Raw genomic sequence first — 20,084 nt, forward strand, 5'->3', positions numbered from 1 at the left:
AATTTTACAGTGCAAATTAAAGTAAATGCAAAACAAAACTCACTAATTATTTTAATTTCCCTTTGGGTAATTAAGTAAGTGCTTTAGTGTAACTGGATTTTTTTTTCTTGATAGAAAAAGTTCAGATCAATTTACGTGTGAATTCATCACTCACCAAGATGTATTACTTCCATACATATATATTTAAAATAATATAGATATTTATTTTGTACATTTGCAAGCACTTTTAATACATGTGGATTTCCAGGATCCAGATTCACTTTTAACAAAGCAGCGTTTCATCAGTAAATCTAGTGCAAGATTTCAGTGCTTTCCTCACTGCTCCTAGTAAGGCTTCCTTCTATGTACAAAGACGTTGTTGGAACAAATGTCGGGCCACCGTATACCCTGCTGTCCTTTATGGTTCAGTTAAAGACAGAAAAACATGTAGCTTATTTTAATAATAACAAAGGATGCTTGGAACTGATAAGACGCTATTGTGTATTTCCTTACTGGCTATGATTAAAAAAGGCTCTTGAGATCAGCAAAAACAGGATGTTCAGAAAAGGCACTACTTTAACTACTGATACAAAAAAAGCTGTCATGATAATTGAACACACTTGTTGAGCAATTATCTCATGGCATGTGAATTTCCTTGGGTCCATAGAACAGTTCTTCTGGTAGACCAACAAACGGAACGACGCACACATGCCAAGGTAGGGTGGGATTACACACGCGTTCAGACAGCTACAGTCCAGGCTGTGACGAGAAGTCTGATGAATGAGGAAGTTTTAGAACATATAAGGAAATATGAAAGAAAGAACTCGAATGAATGAAAAACTATGGTGTGATTAAGTCCCTCCTTTGCAGCATATCCATTCACTGTTCCGTCTTTTGCTGGGCCAAGAAAAGTGCAGGGGCCTCAACCGGGTTAGCCAAAGTCAATACGAGGACGATATTCCAGTACCATTGGGTAGGCCTGGAAAAGAGATAAATAAGAGAAATGAGTGTCACTGTAAATCACTGCTCATACTTAAACAAGTAATTTTGTCACTGTATGAAAGAAAATACTTTCAGAATTAACTGTGATAAGAATTGTCAGAGACAAGCAACCACTGAGCAAAATGAATATGAAAACAAAAGAGGAACTGAAAATTGCACTTTATGCAAGTCATAAAGCTTTAATATACATTTTACGTAAACCATTCTGAACTGCAAAGGATGTTACGTGACAGAAACTGAGACTCGAGAGATTCAGAGGGTCTGCGAAAGGAGACAACAGACGAGTCTTTCTAGCACACACACACACACACACACACACACACGTTTGTCTTACTATCCTTGTAATAAAGATAGGGCCTAATTAGAATGATAAAGATTTCAGTAAAATAGTCATTTCTATATTTTCTTATATATATTCCTTTGTTAGATTTTCAAATGTAAAAAAAAAAAAAAAATTTATTTCATTTCAACAAAAAATATAGCGTGTTTTGGGAAAATATACACAACTACTCTTCTTTGAGCCCAGACAGACTATTTTTAGAAAGAGAAAGAGAGAGAGAGAGAGAGAGAGAGAGAGAAAGAGCGTAGAAGTTTTCTGTGTGTTACCGGAAAGAGGGGAAATGAAGTACAGGCCCACACTGACCCAATTCTCTGCTTTTCCAGCCTAATGAGAATTTCGGTAGAATTTCGGGTAGCTGTCACACCGTTCAGTTCGATGTGTTTGGAAAATACCCACCTTTGTGGTACTACTCATTTGTCATCCAGAGTACATGTTATGTGAAACACCTGTACCACTTTAGTATTGATTTATAAAGCATGTGATGAATGAGGACTGGTGATATTAGTAACAGCTCATTAGTAATCTGCGATTCAGAACACACATAAATATGCAAATTTCAAATGGCATAATTTCACAGTGTGTCACTGGTCTGACCCTGAAAAACAAAATCTTCTCTCCCATAAAAAATGGAACTGCAAATGGCTGTACTGCCATGCACATAACTGAATGTAGTACTTAAATTTGATGTACTTCCAAAAAAATGTGCATCCACATTCAACTGGACCAAAATAGATGATGATGTGAAAGCAGGGTGAATATCCAAAGGGTGACCCAGCTGTCGTCCCATCATTAAGATGTCATATTTGAGATATCTGAGAGGAGCAGCTGTTAGTCAGACCTCAGCCATTCCCTGTGTGCTTCTCTCCAGCCATTTTGGACCTGACCTTTGATTGTGTTCTCAGAGTCTCACCTCAAAGTGACACTCACAGAGCCAGATTTAGAGCGACGGTGCCTAGATGGTTAAAATGATTAAGGTCAAACTGTTTATTCCTGTGTAGACCAAGCTGTAGGTCAAAACCGTGATGCAACCTTGACATGGTCATGAGGTTATTGGTGATGTATTTACAAGTCTCTTTCTTTATTGATGTTGTGAATTTAGACATGCTATAATTCTTCCTGGCATTTCAAATTGTTCTAAATCAAAATCAGCCTTTGTAAATGAGGTCTTACTAAAAAAAAAAATCAAGGATAGTTTACCTGCGCAATCATTTAAATGACTGGGTTACCCGTTCCAAAATAAAGGGCCACTGGTTAGTTGCTCTTATGCTTTCCCAAGTTCAAATCAAATATAGAAACATATAGTCAGAATGTAAAAAACAAGTATCAGTCCAAAATTTAGATGTTTTTAGGAGGACTGTTTCACCAGTGGCTCTTAAAAGATTTCTTCTCATACTGATCTATAGGGATCTATAGAATTATACGAGATTTAATAAATTTTGCCACAGTTGACACAAATGTGTTGCTTTCGCTCAGTGGTCCATCAAACTGTGTGTGATTTGACCTTAAAGGAAGAATCCGCCTGAATTACTTTCATAACATATTTACAATCAATATGTGATCTTCAATTCTGCAAAAGATTTAGCTTATGATGAAATCTCTTAAGTAAAAGAGATTTAAGAATTTTTTTTTTTTGGTTTAAACTTTCCTACATCGACAAGTTGGTCTATTTCGACTTTCAATTTCCTACATAACCAACAATGCCATTTGACCCCCTACTGATTCATCTCTACCGAAAGAGACCAATGTAGTGGCACCTTAGTCCTTTAGTCTGTCCAGCTCTCTCATCGGATCATCTGTACATTCTGGTTAAACAAATCAGGTTCCAAAGCTTCAAATTTTATGCTAATGCCACCATTAACGCCATCATGCTTGCAGACTGCTAACTCGCTGAGCTGAGACTCTGCCATATCTCAGCATAACTGCATCTTATAGCCACACTGTATTCTGGATCTTTGATTCCAAATTTTGTCTTCCTTACTTCTAAGTTGGATTACTTATTATATGACAGTGAACTTCACTGAAAAATGGCGAGGGAGAAAAGAATCTCTTTTGTTAAGAGCTAACATGGCGTAACAGTCATCACTAATGTCTAAGATCATCTTTTATTTTTCATTGTAACTGCGGTAGTAAAATCCCCCTGTGACATCAGCATGGCACACAACTTCTAACTTACCAGGACTAACGAAAATATAGCATCAACCAACAAATTAGCACCAGAATATTTCAATAGAAACATGTTTAATGTGTTTCATAGTGGACTTTTACTTTAAAGTTCTCATCTTTAATTCAAGAGTATATACTACTATATTAATACACCAAGTTCAAACTTTTTATGGATTTCACTGTACTGGAGTTCTTTCTGTAAACATCAATGATTTTGGCAGAGCTCTGCAAAATTTAGCTGTTTTGAAATTCAAAATCCAAACAAATCCAGGCCCGCCCTTTACTGTTCCCTGTAAAAACCCGCCCCCAGAAGACATGCATGTGTGGCGCCTAGGCTTAAAAGCCTGAATGCTGATGCAAGAGTGAAAGTTCTCTGAATGGACAGGGAAATAGAGACTCCTCCTTGTCCTGACTGGTTGAATGTCGGTGGCCAGAGTTACAGAGACTAGATTTTCTCCTCTGAGTTCTACTGACAGCTGCCACACCGAGAAGAGAATGTGTGTTCTGGTTTAACTATCGCTAACCCAAAGCAAAGGAACATCATGTGACACCTTCTCGAGAGATCATTCATAGAATTATGAAGTTAATTATGAAGAATTATGGAGAAGTTTCATCCATAGAATTATGAAGGCAGTCTGAGTTTCATCAGAGGTTATTGAGCTTAGAAACCAATACTGACTCAGTTAAATTCATTATTTATCTTAGTTGAGGTGCAGATTTAGTACATGAGGAGAGAATAAGGGCTATTAACACATCTTACATTTTCACCTCGAAGCCTCCACCTCGTCATGTATATGAACTCCATGGTGTGATCTTTTCCCATAATCTCTCCGTTGCATAGGACGTCTAGCTGTAGAGAAGGCCACATTGCCACAATGTGAGGAACTCCTGGACTTCAGCTAAGGAGATATATTCTACTGTGTGTTAGCCTAGTAAGCTGAATGAAGTTACATCCTGCACTCAAGCTGGGTTTACACTGTGCAAATCTGGTTTGAGATGATTTTGCTGTTGCTGACTTTTTCATATTGTGAATAAATGATTTAAGAATCACTTATACATCAGGTAGCATTTGTCACACAGTGTGAGACGGTAAACGATGCCAGATTGAAGCGTTTGATCAAGCAGTAACAAAGGATTTTTAAATGTAATTGGATATTGTCAATGAGTTAAGCAGTAATCTGAGCCAAATTGCAGTGTAAGCCCAGCTTTACTCTACAGACAACTACTGTTTCATGCCAATGGGGTATACAGTCAGGTCCATAAACATTTGGACAATGTTATTGTTATTTTAGCTGTCTACCATAGTACAATGAAGTTGGAATTAAATCATGAATATGTATTAAGGGACCAAATGTAAATGGACAAGCTAGCATAATCATAAATAAATCACAATTTTTAATACTTGGTTGCAAATCCTTTGCAGTCAATGTCTACCTGAAGTGTGGAACCCACAGACATCACCAGACATTGGGTTTCTTTCCTGGTGAAGCTCTGCCTGGCCTCTACTGCAGCTCTCTCCAGTTCCTGCTTGTTCTTGAGATGTTTGCCTTCAGTTTTGCCTTCAGTAAGTGAAAGGCATGCTCAGTTGGATTCAGGTCAGGTGATTGACATGACCATTTGCAGAACACTGCACTTCTTTGCCTTAAATAAGTCCCGGGTCGTTTTCGAAGTATGCTTCAGGTCTTGCTTCACACCATGTGCAGTGTCAATGAGTTTTGAAGGATTTGACTGAATCTGAGCAGATAGTATAGCCCTATACACTTCAGAATTCATCCTGCTGCTTTTGTTACCCGTCACATCATTAATACGTACAAGGGAATCAGTTCCATCGGCAGCTGTACATTCCCATGCTATAACACTACTTCCACCCTGCTTTACAGATGAGGTAGTATGTTTTGGATCATGAGCAGTTCTGTCCCTTCTCCATACTTTTCCCATCATTCTGTTACAAGTTGATCTTTGTCTCATCTGTTCATAGAATATTGTTCCAGAACCACACAGGCTTTTTAAGATTTTTAATCTGGCCTTCCTGTTTTTGAGGCTTACCAATGATTTATATCTTGTGGTAAACCCTCTGTATTTATTCTGGTGAAGGCTTCTCTTGATTGTTGACTTTGACACAGACATGCCTACTTCCTGGAGGGTGTTCTTCATCTGGTTAACTGTTGTGAACAGGTTTTTCTTCACCAGAGAAAGAATTCTTCTGTCATCCATGACAGTTGTTTCCAAAGGTCTTTTGAGCCTTTTGTTCCTGAGCTCACCAGTGCATTCTTTCTTTTAAAGAATGCACCAACTAGATGATGTGGCCACACCTAATGTTTTTGCTGTCTCTCTGATGGGTTTGTTTTGATTTTTTCAGCCTACTGATGGCTTGCTTCACTGGCAGTGACAGCTCTTTGGACTTTATATTGAGAGTTAGGAGAGAGTTAACATTGAGATATACTAGAGTTATCTGCTGAAGGAACCATATCACCTGATATGGACCTGACTGTATAATGAAATGCACTAAATACAGGTTTGCACACATACACACACACACACATACACACAGTGTACACATTACCTCATAAGAACTTGGAAGCTTTAACTTTAGACTTAAGAACTTCTTGATTGTTCCTACAGTGACACGAGTTGAGCAGCGAATAAATTTCTTCATTAAGCCCTGGGAATAAAATACACAACACACTGTCACAGCTGTTCCAACATTACGCTATACAGTGGTGCACTCAAAGTTCAGAGTATCCATTAGAAGCAATTAGCAGCTTCTCTTCACACAACAAAACCCTCTGACTGTCTCCCAATTAAGAGCTGCACAAGAGTGCTGTTAGGAAACAGGGTTATAATGCAATCACCATCCTTATTCTGAGAATATATGAACACACTCAATACTCAGTATTGGCTACTGTCTACCTGAGTAATTCACAAAAGGCCTAATCAAAGGAAGTTTCTAGTGGAGTAAACCTGAGATCATACTTGACAGAATGAGCCATTAAAGCTAAGCAGGAGAAATAATGAGATAGGACAACTGGAGAGAGTGTGAATTAAAGGAGTACGTCCACATTTTTATACTCCAGCAAACAAATCTCTGGTTACTGCATCTGTAGAGTATGAGTTATTACCACAGACAATCATTTTGACATATTTCCCAGCACTGAGAAAAGAACAGAAAACACATAATGTCTAATGGAAGTCTAAGGGCAGTTTTTGGGTTAGGCAGTAATGGTTTATGCAAAACATGTATTTTTTGCAGAACACAAGGTATTTGCAAATCAAGCTCTAAATCTGTATAATTCATCCTTTCAAAGACGGGACTACTTTTTCAGTGGGAAGAATTTGTGGTAATGCTTAATTTCTGCCTGCTCATGCACAGATACCACAAACGTTTAGGGAAGGTAGCCAGAATATTATTTTTTTAGTGCATTGCTTCAGTGTTGGAAAGAAAGTCTCATAATAAGACTCATAATAAGTTGGAAGTTATATGTTATAGCTTTGCATTACATTAGGTTACTGACATATTTTAACAGTTTATTGACAGAATTCAACACCTGCCCTTAGACTTCTGTTATTAGAGAATTGTGAGTGAACAGGTTTACTGTGTGTGTTTTTCTCAGTGTGTTGTACAATGTGTTGAAATTATAGTTATGACTATAGATGCAGTGGATAGAGATCCTGCTGAAATATTACTTTCAATGTTAAACAAATAGAGAGGAGCTTCAAACAGCTGTTGTTGTACCAGGCCTTAGCAAAGGCTAAAGAGCAGCCTGGCCTTTCACTTTCACTAGATCTTAAAAAGTGAAGATGTCTTGAATAAAGGAAAGCTTATCTAACATGTCTCAAAATATTATTATTATATAACAAATATAAGATCTTTAAGCCTATTTCGAGACACTTTTACTAGACAGTTTCTACTTTTTTTTTTCCTAGATAGAAGAAAAATCTGCCAATAGAGTAAGATCATTTTAGGTTTACTGGTTTTAAGCTTAAAATGATCTTACACTATTGGCAGATTTCAAGCTTGAAATGAGTAAAGAAATATCTAGAAATAGGCTTAATCTTCTGATATTTGTTTAGAAATAATCTAATAAAGTGATACATTAGTTGAATTTGCCTATATTCAAGATATATTAACTTGCTTTTTTTGCAGCGTTCGGACAGAGAGTTAGTGGCAGAGGGATTACGATCATCATGAAGTAAATACTAAGGGAGAGACAAAAAAAGAGAGAGAAACACAACATCATACAAACATCAAAGTGAGAGTCTAAGACAGCTAACCTTAACTATGTTCTCTCCTATCTGGCCGTTGTTGCGCAGACAGTCCAGGCAGATTGCAATCTGTGGGTCGTTCCTGTGGTAGTTTCCATCCCCTCCATCATCAATGTCCTCATCCACCTTCATCCTCTTACACTCTGGGCCGTCATCTGAAATAAGATAGAAACCCTTTAATGACTGCGTCCACATATGTAGCATTACAGACCTGTGTGTAGAAACAGCTTAGTAACAGAACTCCAAGGGAATAAATGAAATAGACAAACACATGTAGTATGCATGAGATGCATTGTTTTCACCTCCCCTGAATGAATATACTCAACATCAAGCAAATCAAAAGCCTGACAATCGTTCTGCTGAACTGAACAGATACGCTGTTCCAATAGAGCAGCCGTGTCTTTCACCAATTCTTCCTTTCAAATTAGAATGACGATATACAAGAAGACGCACTTGGGGCATATGAAGAGGAAAGTAATTACACAATCATTAAGAATTGCTTACAGCTGCACACTCTTTATAAGCTGTTGTGGAGATTGAAGCCTTCAGGAAATTCTGTGTGGCTGATGTGTGATTGGGTAATTCAGTGAGCAAATGGATGGCAGGAACACAAAGCAGCTTTTCTAACGTTCAGTAAAAGGCCAAGCCATGTTTCTGCACAGGCAGTATTTGAATTTTTCAGACCCACGAAACACACAAGGCAGTTTTTGATTTATAAAATGTGATCGAGCATTAATGCGGTACGTCTTCCTACTAGCAGACTCAAGGCTTTATTTAATGTCTGCAGACTCAACGTGACAGCAAGCTGGAACAACATGACTACGACATTAAAGCTCTACCTTGGTCACTTCCATTCATTTCACTGACAAAGACATCTAGTCTCCTAATCTTCTTTGAGACAATCTCGGAGAAATTGAACAGGCTTTTGCGTGAGAATGCACTCAATGAGTCACAAGGGGACATAAGCTATAGCTTAGTTATTTGTAAGTGACTGATTGCTTCCTTAGCACACCTCAGTGTGGTGAGATGAAGACAGATATAATCAGAGTTCCTTGGAGAGGGCTGTCAAAGACCAGCTGCCTGCTGTCACCTTTAAAATCGAAATTTAACACTCCCATAGGCATCTACACTGCAGTCTGGCTCTGCTGGCTCTCAGTCACAGCCTTATCCTTTGACTTACTGTATAGTACACAGACTTTAATGCTATGAACTGTGTAACTCTCTAAAAGCTCTCACTGACATCTCATTGTGGGAGGCATTTTAATCATTAATTAATACTGTCCAGCACTGTATAGTACTGTATATCAACCATGAGGAGAAATTTAGGGCTAACTTACAGTACACCACTGCATTCTTTGAATCTGACTGGTCAGAAGGTGATTCATTTTCTATAATAGCAGCTCTGACAATAGTGCCAGCTGCTGTTTCTATAGTAACAACTTATACAGGGACTTGTAGAAAGTAGGCCTAAATATAAACAATTAAAAATGTGTTGTTACTTAACATATGAACATATAAAATATATAATCATTCCATAGGTTGAAGCTTGGAAGCACGTAAAGCATGTTTATTTAACATTTGTAGGAGTCTACGTTGTCAGTGCATTGTAACAGAGCTGTTTAAGTTTTCTGCCACAGGACAGTCTTTGGAACAGAGGACTTTGCATTTTACAGCTTCCCTGTAACATGACAAGCTGCGTTTGTTTTTTTGTTTGGTATTTTTTTTGTATTAAGGAAAAAAGAGGCTAGCAAGAGGAAGACTGTTTATAGCACCTGTAACATAAGTGATAACAAGAAGTTATTTTGTTGACATTCTACATTAAATGTATCTATATATGGTTAAAACGTACAACATGTCATTCTTTAATAAATAAAAATATTTAATCATTGGCAATTTGCTGTGGTATAAGAGGAATAAAAGACTTTAGGACATGCTGTTATATGAAAAGAGAAACTTCGTGGTGGTAACAGGAACACATCTCACTACCCCATTCTTTAGCCATTTCACCAGGACAAAGAAGTGTGCCTACCCTCATTGTTTTCTTTTGACTTATTCTTTTTCCAGAATTCAATCTCCTGTTGTTGTTCCTCTGAATAAAAACAAGAAAAAACAAAGAGAAATAGAAAGTCAAGGATTTTTTTAAATACATAACTGAGTAATCGACTCTGTGCTCTGTCTCATCAGTGAGACACAAAATTACGGTATGTAAGTTTTCAGTAGTTAACTTTATCACCTTAATGGAATACTCCAGCTTTTTCAACCTAATCTCTAATTACTGCATCTGTAGTATACGCGTGATGAAGAATCTCAACCTGTTTCCCTGTAACGAGAAACAAATTAAAAACTGTTTTACTGAAAACTAAGTTATATTAGAAGTATATAAGCAGTTAAAGTGGTCAATAAGTGTTTACGCTAAACATATGCTTTTGAGAAACGCTGAATGAGTCCTTCATTCCTAAATGAAGTTATTTGTAAATTAATCGTCCTTTCAGATATGGTACTCCTTTTTATCAAGGGAATCATTTGCCTGTTTTTGCCTGATTGCCAAAGGATAACACAAAACTGTAAGAAAAAATGGAAGTAACTGGACTTCTACAGTGTTAAGAAAAATACAACGTAATGTGAATATAATGTTTTCACATTATATAGTCATGTATTTTAATTATTGTTGACGGAATTCAACAACTGCTGTTCATTATCAGTGAGTTTCAGGTAAACTGGTTTCCTGTTCTCTTCTCAGGACAGGGAAATGTGCTCTTTTTAGAGATAAAAACATAATACTGCATCTCTTGCAGTAGATGCAGTAGACAGTGCTGGAGTATTCCTTTAATCAAGAACATCTCGAGCACACTTACTTTCCCGAAGTCCAGGCACAAGCTTGAATATGATTTCTTCTAATGTGTTGTCCAACCTTTGAAAACAGGACACAGTTAGAGGTTGGACAAAAAAGGAGCAGAAATTCCACAATAAGCCAGAAAACTAGCCCCATAAAAATAACATTTGTGTTGATGTAACTGAGGTCCAGCACAGACACACACACAGAAGCAGTATATTGTGGCTACTACGTTCAGACTGAGCTACTACGCAGTTCCAGGGCTGCACCTGTGTTAGTGTGTGTGGGCAGGGCATCGGGGGTGGTGAAACCTCACAGCCGAAACATTGGCTACACTGAGCAGTGCAGCTGTTGGCTGGAATGCATCTTTGCTAATACCAAATTTATTGCATAGCCCACACACACACACACACACACACACACACACACACAAACTACAGTCCTGCCCAGTGGCATGCAGCTACGGCTAGACAACTCAGCGTCAGCTCAGCTACATGTGGAGCAGTCGATGAGAACTGTTCAGCAGTATTCCCTGTTTGGTGTTAAGTTTGGCGTCAACCTTAGTCTACTCCACTCCGTCATGATGGGTGCTCCTAACACAGAATTCTGACTGACATTCAATTCCTAATAGTGGTGCTAAAAAAATGCAAACAAATGCAAATGCACGAGCAGTTCGCTGTTCCCCGAGTTAGCAGTAACAAAATGAAACATGAAACAACATAAAAGAGTTTATTTGCTGTAGCATGACTTTCAGCTGTTGTATTCTTTTTAGTTACAGTATACCAGGAAGGCATCAATACCACTGACCATTTTTTTTAGACCAGGTATGAGTGCATGTTTTTTGGTACTCGTCAGAACTGATACTGATACTGATACTGAATTGAGTAACCTACTTAACTGGGAAATCACAGAACATTTTATTTAGTTACGTTTCACAAACGCTGTCATGTAGCCATGGACAGAGAACATGTGCGTTCATAATGTTTATAACGTTAGCTAGTTGATTTTGGTATTTGTATTGGAAGAAGACGCTGTAGGTCCTCCTCATGATATTTTCACCAGGCACAGCTTGCAGTCTGCTTTGCTTTGATCATCAATGATGACATATGTCCAGATCGCTGTCATTTCGTGTCATCTGTTCATTAGCGAGACAATGAACAATAGGCTTATCAGTGTGAGATGTTGGTATTGGAGCATCTTTTAAAGTACAAGTATGAGTAAATGAGCATGGTATTGGACTGATACTAGTATCATTATTGATGCAGCCCTATCCCCAAAATCCCCAGTTTACCTGACCTACATTTATACATGTACTCGTTGGTTGCCATGACCCTATTTTTATATTCAGCATAAAAACTGTGCCTAAAATCTTCATTTGAAAGTATTTATTTGAAGACGACCGTATTGCAGGGCCGTTTCAAGCAAAAGCTGTACACAGAGGGGGCGGAGCCAGCTGGGGGAGTGGAAAAAGGTCGACAATGTTTTTATAACAATTGCAATTCTCTACACAGGCAGCACAGGGCTCTAAATCTTACGTACTGCTGCTTTAATATCTTTTATCTCAATAAACTAAGGTTTACACGTTTTATCTTTTCTCACATAAACTGATTGGAAACCAAACGTATGTAATTCATTTACATAGTTATTATTCGCATAAAAAAAACGCTCTTACCTTAACATTTCCAGTGGGTTTGTTTCATGGACTTGGATACCACATTTCGGACATTCGTTGCTGTCTTCAAAATGCTGGACGATGCAACTTTTACAAACTAGCAAGGGTAGAAAAAGAGAATAAGAATTCACTCAGACGTTTTAACAAAGCTGCTATGCGCTTACGAATAAACATTCATAATTCACAACCATTTCTGAATTATTTTTAACCATGCATTAACTAATATGCCAGGACAAAAAAAAAATCAAACAAATTTCTGTGGGAAACCTCATCACTTTCTCTAGGCAAACTGATTTCATTGACTGAAAGGCTGAATGTCTGCCAAGAGAACATTTGGCTATTTGTGCCATTGGTATAATCTCTTATATTACGCCTTTAAGATTTACAGTTTCTGGGAACTTCAGTGTCTGCATCTGGATGACTGAAATCTGCATATCTGTGTGGTGTGTAAGTTAAACTAAGCCTGTGGCCTGACACTGAGATAAAGGCCTGAGCTGCATCATATTCACTGAGCCAACTGCATGAGTGCACAACTACATTACTCTCTCTCTCTCTCTCTCTCTCTCTCTCTCTCTCTCACACACACACACACACACACACACATCATCTTTTATTACTGTGTCATATAGAAATGAAGCTGCTTTCAGCTGGACTGTGCATTGAATTGGAATGTTATAAAACTGAACTGGGCTGCTTTTCTCTTAGAATAATCAAAGACACACATTTTCATTTTCATTCTCATTCAAATCAGTAATGTTAAACCCACATTAAACACAATTAGGACAGCAATATACAGTATGGTCTGAGAAAAGAGGGAAGATATAGGACTCCTTAAGCCCTTTAGCAAATAGTAAAGTGTGTATTTATGTGTACTTCCTGGTTGTATACTTAGGGATAAACCTATACATCATGCATGCCCATTAGTGGCTCTGTTCTCACATATTCACGCAGAAATAATGTTCAGAGTCACACCTGAGCAGATTTATAGGTTAGGTAATAATAAGCAGTGTACAAACAACACTAGCTGCTGCTTCATTCTAATGCACTTCATTCTCACTGCTGCAGGATAAGCAAGTTGACGAGAGAGAAAAAAAAACTAATTCATGCTATCAGATGCAAGATTCCACAACCAGGCTTTGTGTTGAAATAGAAGCCTTGTTGTTTGTCTTTCCCCTTTGGATTACAGTTTGTGGAAAGATAAGAAACCGACTCCTACAAACAAATAATTGGAACACAAAACGCTCATTGAAGGTGGAAAGACATTTGTTGTCATGGTGACTGGGGCTCCAGATATCTGCGTTCACCCTGAGGACTGCAGATGTGTGTATCTACAAGGGCACTTTCACCTTTACTATTCCATCAAAATATCAAGAGGTGTAAAATAAACACACTGCGTGTGTGCTGGGTAAAGAAGCACAAACACAAACCGCAAAATCTTTAGCATCAATTATATGTTTGTTCCCTTGATTTATATTTCATAAGACATGCCACTATATAAACGAATATGTCATAAGAATTGTTCTTAAAGACATAATACAAGCATCAGTTATAATACAGCAAATTCCAAAATTATTGGCACCCTTTAAGTGAATAGGGAAAAATGATAAGAAATTATGTGCAATGATTCAAAATTCAAATAGATCAACTATTCATGCTTTGTTTAACAAAAAACATTCTCGTAAGAACTTCTTTTAAACTCCCGAGACCCCTCCAGAATCTTGTAATTACATCCATTATTAGTTTCACTGCAGTTATTGTACACTATATGGCCAGAAGATTGTGAACACCTGAGCATCACACCTATATGTGGGCCTTCCATAAACCGTTGCCACAAAGTTGGAAGCACACAGTTGTGCAGAATGTCTAGCATTACAATTTTTCTTCAATGGAGCTAAGGGGCCCAAACCTGTTTCAGCATGATAATGCCCCTGTGCACAAAGTGAGCTCTATAAAGACATGGTTTGCCAAGTTTGGTGTAGAACAACTCAAGTGGCCTGCACAGAACCCCGACCTCAACCCTAGTGAACTCATTTGGGATGAACTGGGACGCTGACTGCACACCAGGCCTCCTCGCTTAAAACCAGTGCCTGATCTGATCTGGGGCGGAACAGGCACGCAGTGAGTAGCATTGGTGCGTCACAGCTCTAGTGTCCCCAGTTCAATCCTGAGCTCATGTTACTGTCTATACGAGGTTAGGCAGGTTCCTGCAGGTTCACTAGAGGAAAGACAGGTGGATTTGCTACGCACCACATATATTACATGTTTTCATTTTTGTTTATCTTCTCCCCAGTTTGGTCACCTGCTCTCCCCTATCATACAACACCTACTAACCAGGAAGGATGAAGGCTAGCACATGCTTCCTCTTGAGACACGCAAAGCCAGCCAACAGTCTTTCAAAGTGCTGCTCATGCTGCCTCACAGGCAGCATAACACACTCAGAGGAAAGTGCTATCTACCTTCTTCTGCATACACGAGCTCACAGATGCCCACAGTTGGCCAGTGTTTCTGTGATTGAGAGCGGGGAGAGTTAGCATGCCATCCCTCTGACCCAGAGAGCACAGCCATGGACAGCCACGGATGCCTGATTCAAACTTGTGATTTCCCAACCAGAGGCGAACACTTTTCTGTTTCCAAACACACTGAATGTTATCTTTTTTATATATTAATTTTGATAGTTTTCATAAAGGGTGCCAGTAATTCTGGAGTTGCCTGTAATTCCATACTTAATGCTCCATTAATGGAGTTGTCCTCAGGAGGCAGGAGAGTTGTTGGCACTGTAGCAGAGGGCTTTGATAACAACAGTGCTACAAGACTGAAATTCAGTGAAATGCAGCATGCACCCCAACAGAGTAACATTCCAATGTTTTCTATCAGATTTCCCCAACACTACATGTCTTAGTTCACTTCCTGACTCAGAAGTACATACCATTTAGGTCACAATGGTGGCCAGTAGCTGTGCAAGAGAAGGAGTTTGGTACAATCTGAACATTTCAGCAAGCATAATGTAATACTCTATTTCTTTCTAACAGTCTAGCTTAGCTATTCAATAGAAAAGAAAGAACTATAAACAACAAATCAAATACTATTTTTAAAGTATTAAGCATTTTACTGCTCATACTTACACCACAACGTTTTTTTCACTGTTAGATTGCAGTACCTACTGGGTAAGATCTACTCCTGAAGTTATGTTGACTAAATCCCTCTCAGGCCTCTGTGGGCTCATATAGAAATCTTTATTTGAGATTCTTAAGTATAAAAATGGCTCTACATGTCGACTGGGATCCCCCGAGGGATAATGAGGGGAAGCTGATGAAGGAGTGCTAACAGTAATGGAGCATAGTATTAGTCGCAGGGTGACAGCAAGCCTGACTTGGCAATCCCTGAGTGTGGCTTTAGAAAACATGTTTGTTAAGGCAAAGCACTCACAGGTATGCAGGCACTCTGTCACGGTGGTGGGCTTGATCAGGTAGCCCTTACACACATAACAAGTGATGAAGTGGTTGAACTCCTTGACTAAGTGCTTCCTCTGAGTGGCCATTTTCACCTCTTGCTGTCGGGCAGGTGGAGGGATTTTGGAGATTATGTGTGGGGTGTGGAAGATCTATGGAGTGAACAGCTGAGGGTAGAGCTCAGTGCACGGCTCTGCCGCAGAGCGCCTTGCCCTTACGTCCTGGCATGTTCGGCCTTTGGTGACATCGTGTATCATGTGTGCTGCCTTTTTGTCATCGTGCTCCTTTGATATCTGTAAGATACCTGAAAAAAAAGGAAAGAGATGGATATGTACATATGGTAGCAGTTTTTTTCAGATTTACATTGACAGCATTTGGGAGACGGACCTTATCCAGAGCAACTTATAGTCCTTGCTGAAAACATATCCTCATGCTAGTACAAATACACCAAGGGCTAAGATTACCATTAAGCTCAAACCCTGTTAGAGCTGCGCTAGCACAGGTATGAAATCCCAATACCTGTAAGTTATTAAGTTGTAGCTACATTCATTAGCCATTTTGTCAGGCACAGCTGACATCCCTGTAGGTATACAGTTACTGACTGTGCTCTGTCAGCTGAGGTTTTTAAGCACTGGGTACTTTATTAGACACACATACCTTGTTAGTCCACCTTGTAGGGTATGGTTAGAGGCTAATACTCATATTATTCCTTGCAAAGTGTGAATCAATTGTCCGCTAAACCAGGAGTTGCAAGCATTTTAGTCCCCTTTAACTGTTAAAAAAAAAAAAAAAAAAAAAAACAAGCAAAATTCACAGACCCATTAGTACAGATTTGTTTTACAAACAAAATATTTAAAGAAAATAGACATATAAATTAAATGTGTGCTTTAGTATATTGCCTATTTATTAGATTATTAGGGAGTTTTTTTATTTCTGAATTTCTATTAAAGAATCCAGTTAACATTATTTTTAGGCATAAGAACTTTGATAATGGTTGGTTGTGATTTCCACCACTGACACAATCAGAAAACCACAGAGCCCCTATCTATGCTTCACAGACCCTTTGAGATCTTCGAGAACCTTGGCTCTAAACATTCAACCATGGTCATTTTCTGACCACAGCACTACTGCTGGCTGGTGATACAGGTGGTTAAATCCCAGCTACACTGCTGGGCCTGATACACTCGTCCCAGCGGACCACACTACCTTGTCAGTGTCAGTGCTTTGCTGAGAATGCTCCACCACCCAAACGATATCTGGTCAGCGGTGATCCTACAGTGGTCCCTTTCCACTGATGATAGAGGGGGTTGACAAATTGTGCAACAAATCAGAAAATAAATGAGCTACAGTCAGTAACTGTATAGCTACAAAGTGCATCTACAGCCCTATCTGGATGGGATTCAATTTACATGGGGTCCTGGGGTAATTTCCTATTTTAATATGCTACTCTATGATTATATTTCCATCCAGATCGCCATGTCGATGTTTTCCTCCGTCGTCTTTTGAGAAAATTACAGGCCAAATTACCTACTGTTATTTGCCAAACTCAGCATTCATCTGATAATTTTAAGTCTCGTCTGGATACACGTCTGTGAGTTTTATGCAGATGTCACCTCGTGTTGAAAAAAAAAAGATGTTTTACATCTGCTACTTGCTGTATTTAGTCTCATAGCACACATATCAGTAACGCTCCCCCAGATATTAAACACTTACCTAATCGCGAAACAAAAAACGGATGCTTTACAAGAGGCACTCAACCATATGCTTAGGTAAAACCTCAACTACACACACAACATTACATACAACTAATCATTCACATAATGATTAGTTGTATCACTGCCAGTTCCTTAAATATCTAATATGAAATGCTGATGAATTAATACTGTAAATGATTTAATTGTTTCAAAACTGCTAATCATTTACACGTTTTAATTTAGCAGCATTTAACATTAGATATTTGAGGAACTCACAATGTGATGCAAACATCCGGGTTCATAGAAAATACAACCTACTAGAAATTCGCACCTCCTGCGGTAATTTTATTTATTATTTTTTTATATCACTGAAGAGGAGTGTAAAAAATCTATTACACATGTCCCCCTGATAAACTAATCCATGCTGAATAGGGATTATGTTAGATAGACCTGATTGTGGAGTAGCTAAAAAAATAAATAAATAAATAAAAAAATTTAAATAATAAATTTTTTAAAATGTAAAACCTAGTTGGCATTGAAATTTATTTATTTATTTTTTTTATTTAATTATTTATTTTTTATGTTGATAATAATAATAATAATACCATATATAATTATTATTAATGATGTTGTAATTTTAATATTTATAATTTATAATTTTATGCAGAATTATAACTACTGTAATTAATGTAATTTACAAACTAGCTTCAGGCAGGGAGCTTAATTGCCATGCGCGCAGGTGCCTGGAGCGTTAAGCCCCGCCCCCTGGTACAAAGCGAAAGCGATATGGCTTCTCAACCCACAGAGCCTTTAGCGGGAAGATCACAAACAGCACACACTAGCGTGCTACATAGTACACAGAAATAGTGCGCTGAAGCAGTACACACCACAGGTGCCTCCATAAGCAGCCTACTATATTAACACACTATTTAGTACAGTAGTACGCTGGGTTTTTTACGTAGCCTATGACACTTTACAAACCATCGACATATTTTGCACATCTAACAGCCTGTTTTGAGAAAAGGCAGGGGCGTGAACATGTGCTTAGCTTTCCTGTAAACTTCCAGGAAGACTGTGTAAGAGTAGTGGTTAGTTACATGGAAGAGCTGAAGCCAGAGTGGCGTTTTTACAGTTTGACAGCAGCGTCGTCTCGCAGTGTGTTTGTAATCTCGGCCTGTCATCTTAGCATGACGCCCTGAAGTTAAGGCTCTGTGCCATCAGGACAAGGCTGAAAGTTTCTCAAGCCCAATCCAACTCACTGCAAATCAGGCTGCTGGCATTTCAGTCATGTATCAAAGTGATCAAAGCGGATAGATACATCTCATCTCATCACATTTCACCTACATCTCATCTCATCTCATCTCATCACATCTCATCTCATCACATGGCTGGACTCTAAGCTGTTAGTGTCTAACTGCAGCAACATCAACATCTGTTTATTTCAGTTTCCTCTGCTCTGGAACAGCGTCATTCTGTATCACCTCTGTCCAAAATAACAGCGTTAAAGCGTGTAACATCGTCATTTCAGTTCGCTAGCGTGCGTGTGTGTGTGTGTGAGTGTGAGTGTGTGTGTGTGTGTGTGTGTGAGGTAGAATGAAAGCCTGACTAGTTAAAGAACTGTCCGTGAAGCTGTCACCTCACACCGGGAGCTACACATGCCCAGGAAACTCTACACACAGCCTGCTGTATGACACCCGATCGCCATCCCAACTGAAACTTTACTACACCAGGCAGCTTGGAAGAGGAAAACGATAGGCGATCGGCATGGCTCCTGACTTTAATAAGCCCTGTCTCTTACCTTGTCAAATCACGAGTCCTGCTTCATGGTGCTGCGCAGTAATTTAGCGAGCTTGTGCTGTAAATGTGACATGCGGAAAAGTCGGCGGGGAGAAGGCGGAACTGCTCAGCGTGTGTGTGTGTGTGTGTGTGTGTGTGCGCGGATGATGATGATGATGATGGGATGATGAAGGGCGGGGCGGAAGACTCGTGTTTACGACGAGCTGCTTCAGCGCTGAGGCTCTGATTGGAGCCAAAGTGGGGCGCAGCTGCTGTCGTAACGGCGGGCTATACGAGGCAAAAATCCGCTAAACCTGTTTGTCAGTACACAGTAAAAAAGCCAGAGCCTGAATATGTCGATTCATGATAATGTGCAGATATCTATCTCTCTCTCTCTCTCCCTTTTTTTTTTTTTTTTTTTTTTTTTTTTAATATATTTTCTCTAGCTGGAATAAGAGGTCGAGGCTGCGTGATGATTTACACTACACACAAAACAAATAATAAAATCAGCGCTCAAGGTGGGGGCCGCGATGGCCTAGTGGTTAGCACGGTCGCCCCTTACCCTGAGGAGTGGGGTTCGAATCCCGCCTCTGCCCTGTGTGCTTGGTGCTTTGTGCGTTCTCCCTGTGCGTTAGGGGCTTCCTCGAGGCACTCTAGTTTCCTCCCCAGGCCAAAGGCACGTGTTGTAGGCTGTTTGGCATTTGTGATTGTGTGCTGTGTGGGTTTGGTACCCAATCCAGGGTGTGCCCTGAGCTCCAAGGGATAGGCTGTAGGATAAGCAGTACAGAAAATGGGTGGAAAATATAAAATCGGCACAGGGATACACTGCTTTGAGAAAACTGAATTTAAGGAAGCTTTATTTTTGAAAGAAATTTGCATCTATTCATGCAAATGAGGCTTCTTGTAATTAAAT

At 39.1% G+C, this 20,084-nt stretch overlaps 1 protein-coding gene across 3 annotated transcripts; it reads right to left on the reverse strand.

Moving 5' to 3' along the window:
- Positions 1 to 180: 180 nt before the first annotated feature.
- Positions 181 to 19,349, reverse strand: pcgf5b (polycomb group ring finger 5b). 3 transcript variants are annotated; one of them, XM_026915797.3, is made up of 10 exons: positions 19,194 to 19,349; positions 16,359 to 16,473; positions 15,679 to 16,005; positions 12,253 to 12,349; positions 10,603 to 10,658; positions 9,777 to 9,836; positions 7,757 to 7,902; positions 6,048 to 6,146; positions 4,245 to 4,334; positions 181 to 958 (listed from the first exon to the last, which is right to left on the reverse strand). In XM_026915797.3, exons 3-10 carry the CDS (start codon positions 15,788 to 15,790, stop codon positions 911 to 913), a joined length of 708 nt encoding a protein of 235 aa, XP_026771598.1. In that variant the 5' UTR covers positions 15,791 to 16,005; positions 16,359 to 16,473; positions 19,194 to 19,349; the 3' UTR covers positions 181 to 910. The 3 variants fall into 3 exon arrangements, with proteins under 3 accessions (XP_026771598.1, XP_026771597.1, XP_034165447.1); XM_026915796.3 differs by lacking the exon at positions 16,359 to 16,473; XM_034309556.2 differs by lacking the exon at positions 16,359 to 16,473 and having other exon boundaries at positions 4,245 to 4,383.
- Between the last annotated feature and the right edge of the window lie 735 nt (positions 19,350 to 20,084).

Source organism: Pangasianodon hypophthalmus, chromosome 12 (assembly GCF_027358585.1).
Source record: "Pangasianodon hypophthalmus isolate fPanHyp1 chromosome 12, fPanHyp1.pri, whole genome shotgun sequence".
NCBI classification, from domain to species: Eukaryota; Metazoa; Chordata; class Actinopteri; order Siluriformes; family Pangasiidae; genus Pangasianodon; species Pangasianodon hypophthalmus.

Bases quoted from the DNA above. Each gene is read 5' to 3' on its own strand.
- pcgf5b (XM_026915796.3), bottom strand. From the start codon at position 15,790: ATGGCCACTCAGAGGAAGCACTTAGTCAAGGAGTTCAACCACTTCATC. The intron at 10,659-12,252 runs GTAAGAGCGTTT...CTGTTTTCAAAG, and splicing joins AACCCACTGGAAATGTTAAG to GTTGGACAACACATTAGAAG. The intron at 6,147-7,756 runs GTTAGCTGTCTT...TTTTATTCCCAG, and splicing joins TAGGAGAGAACATAGTTAAG to GGCTTAATGAAGAAATTTAT.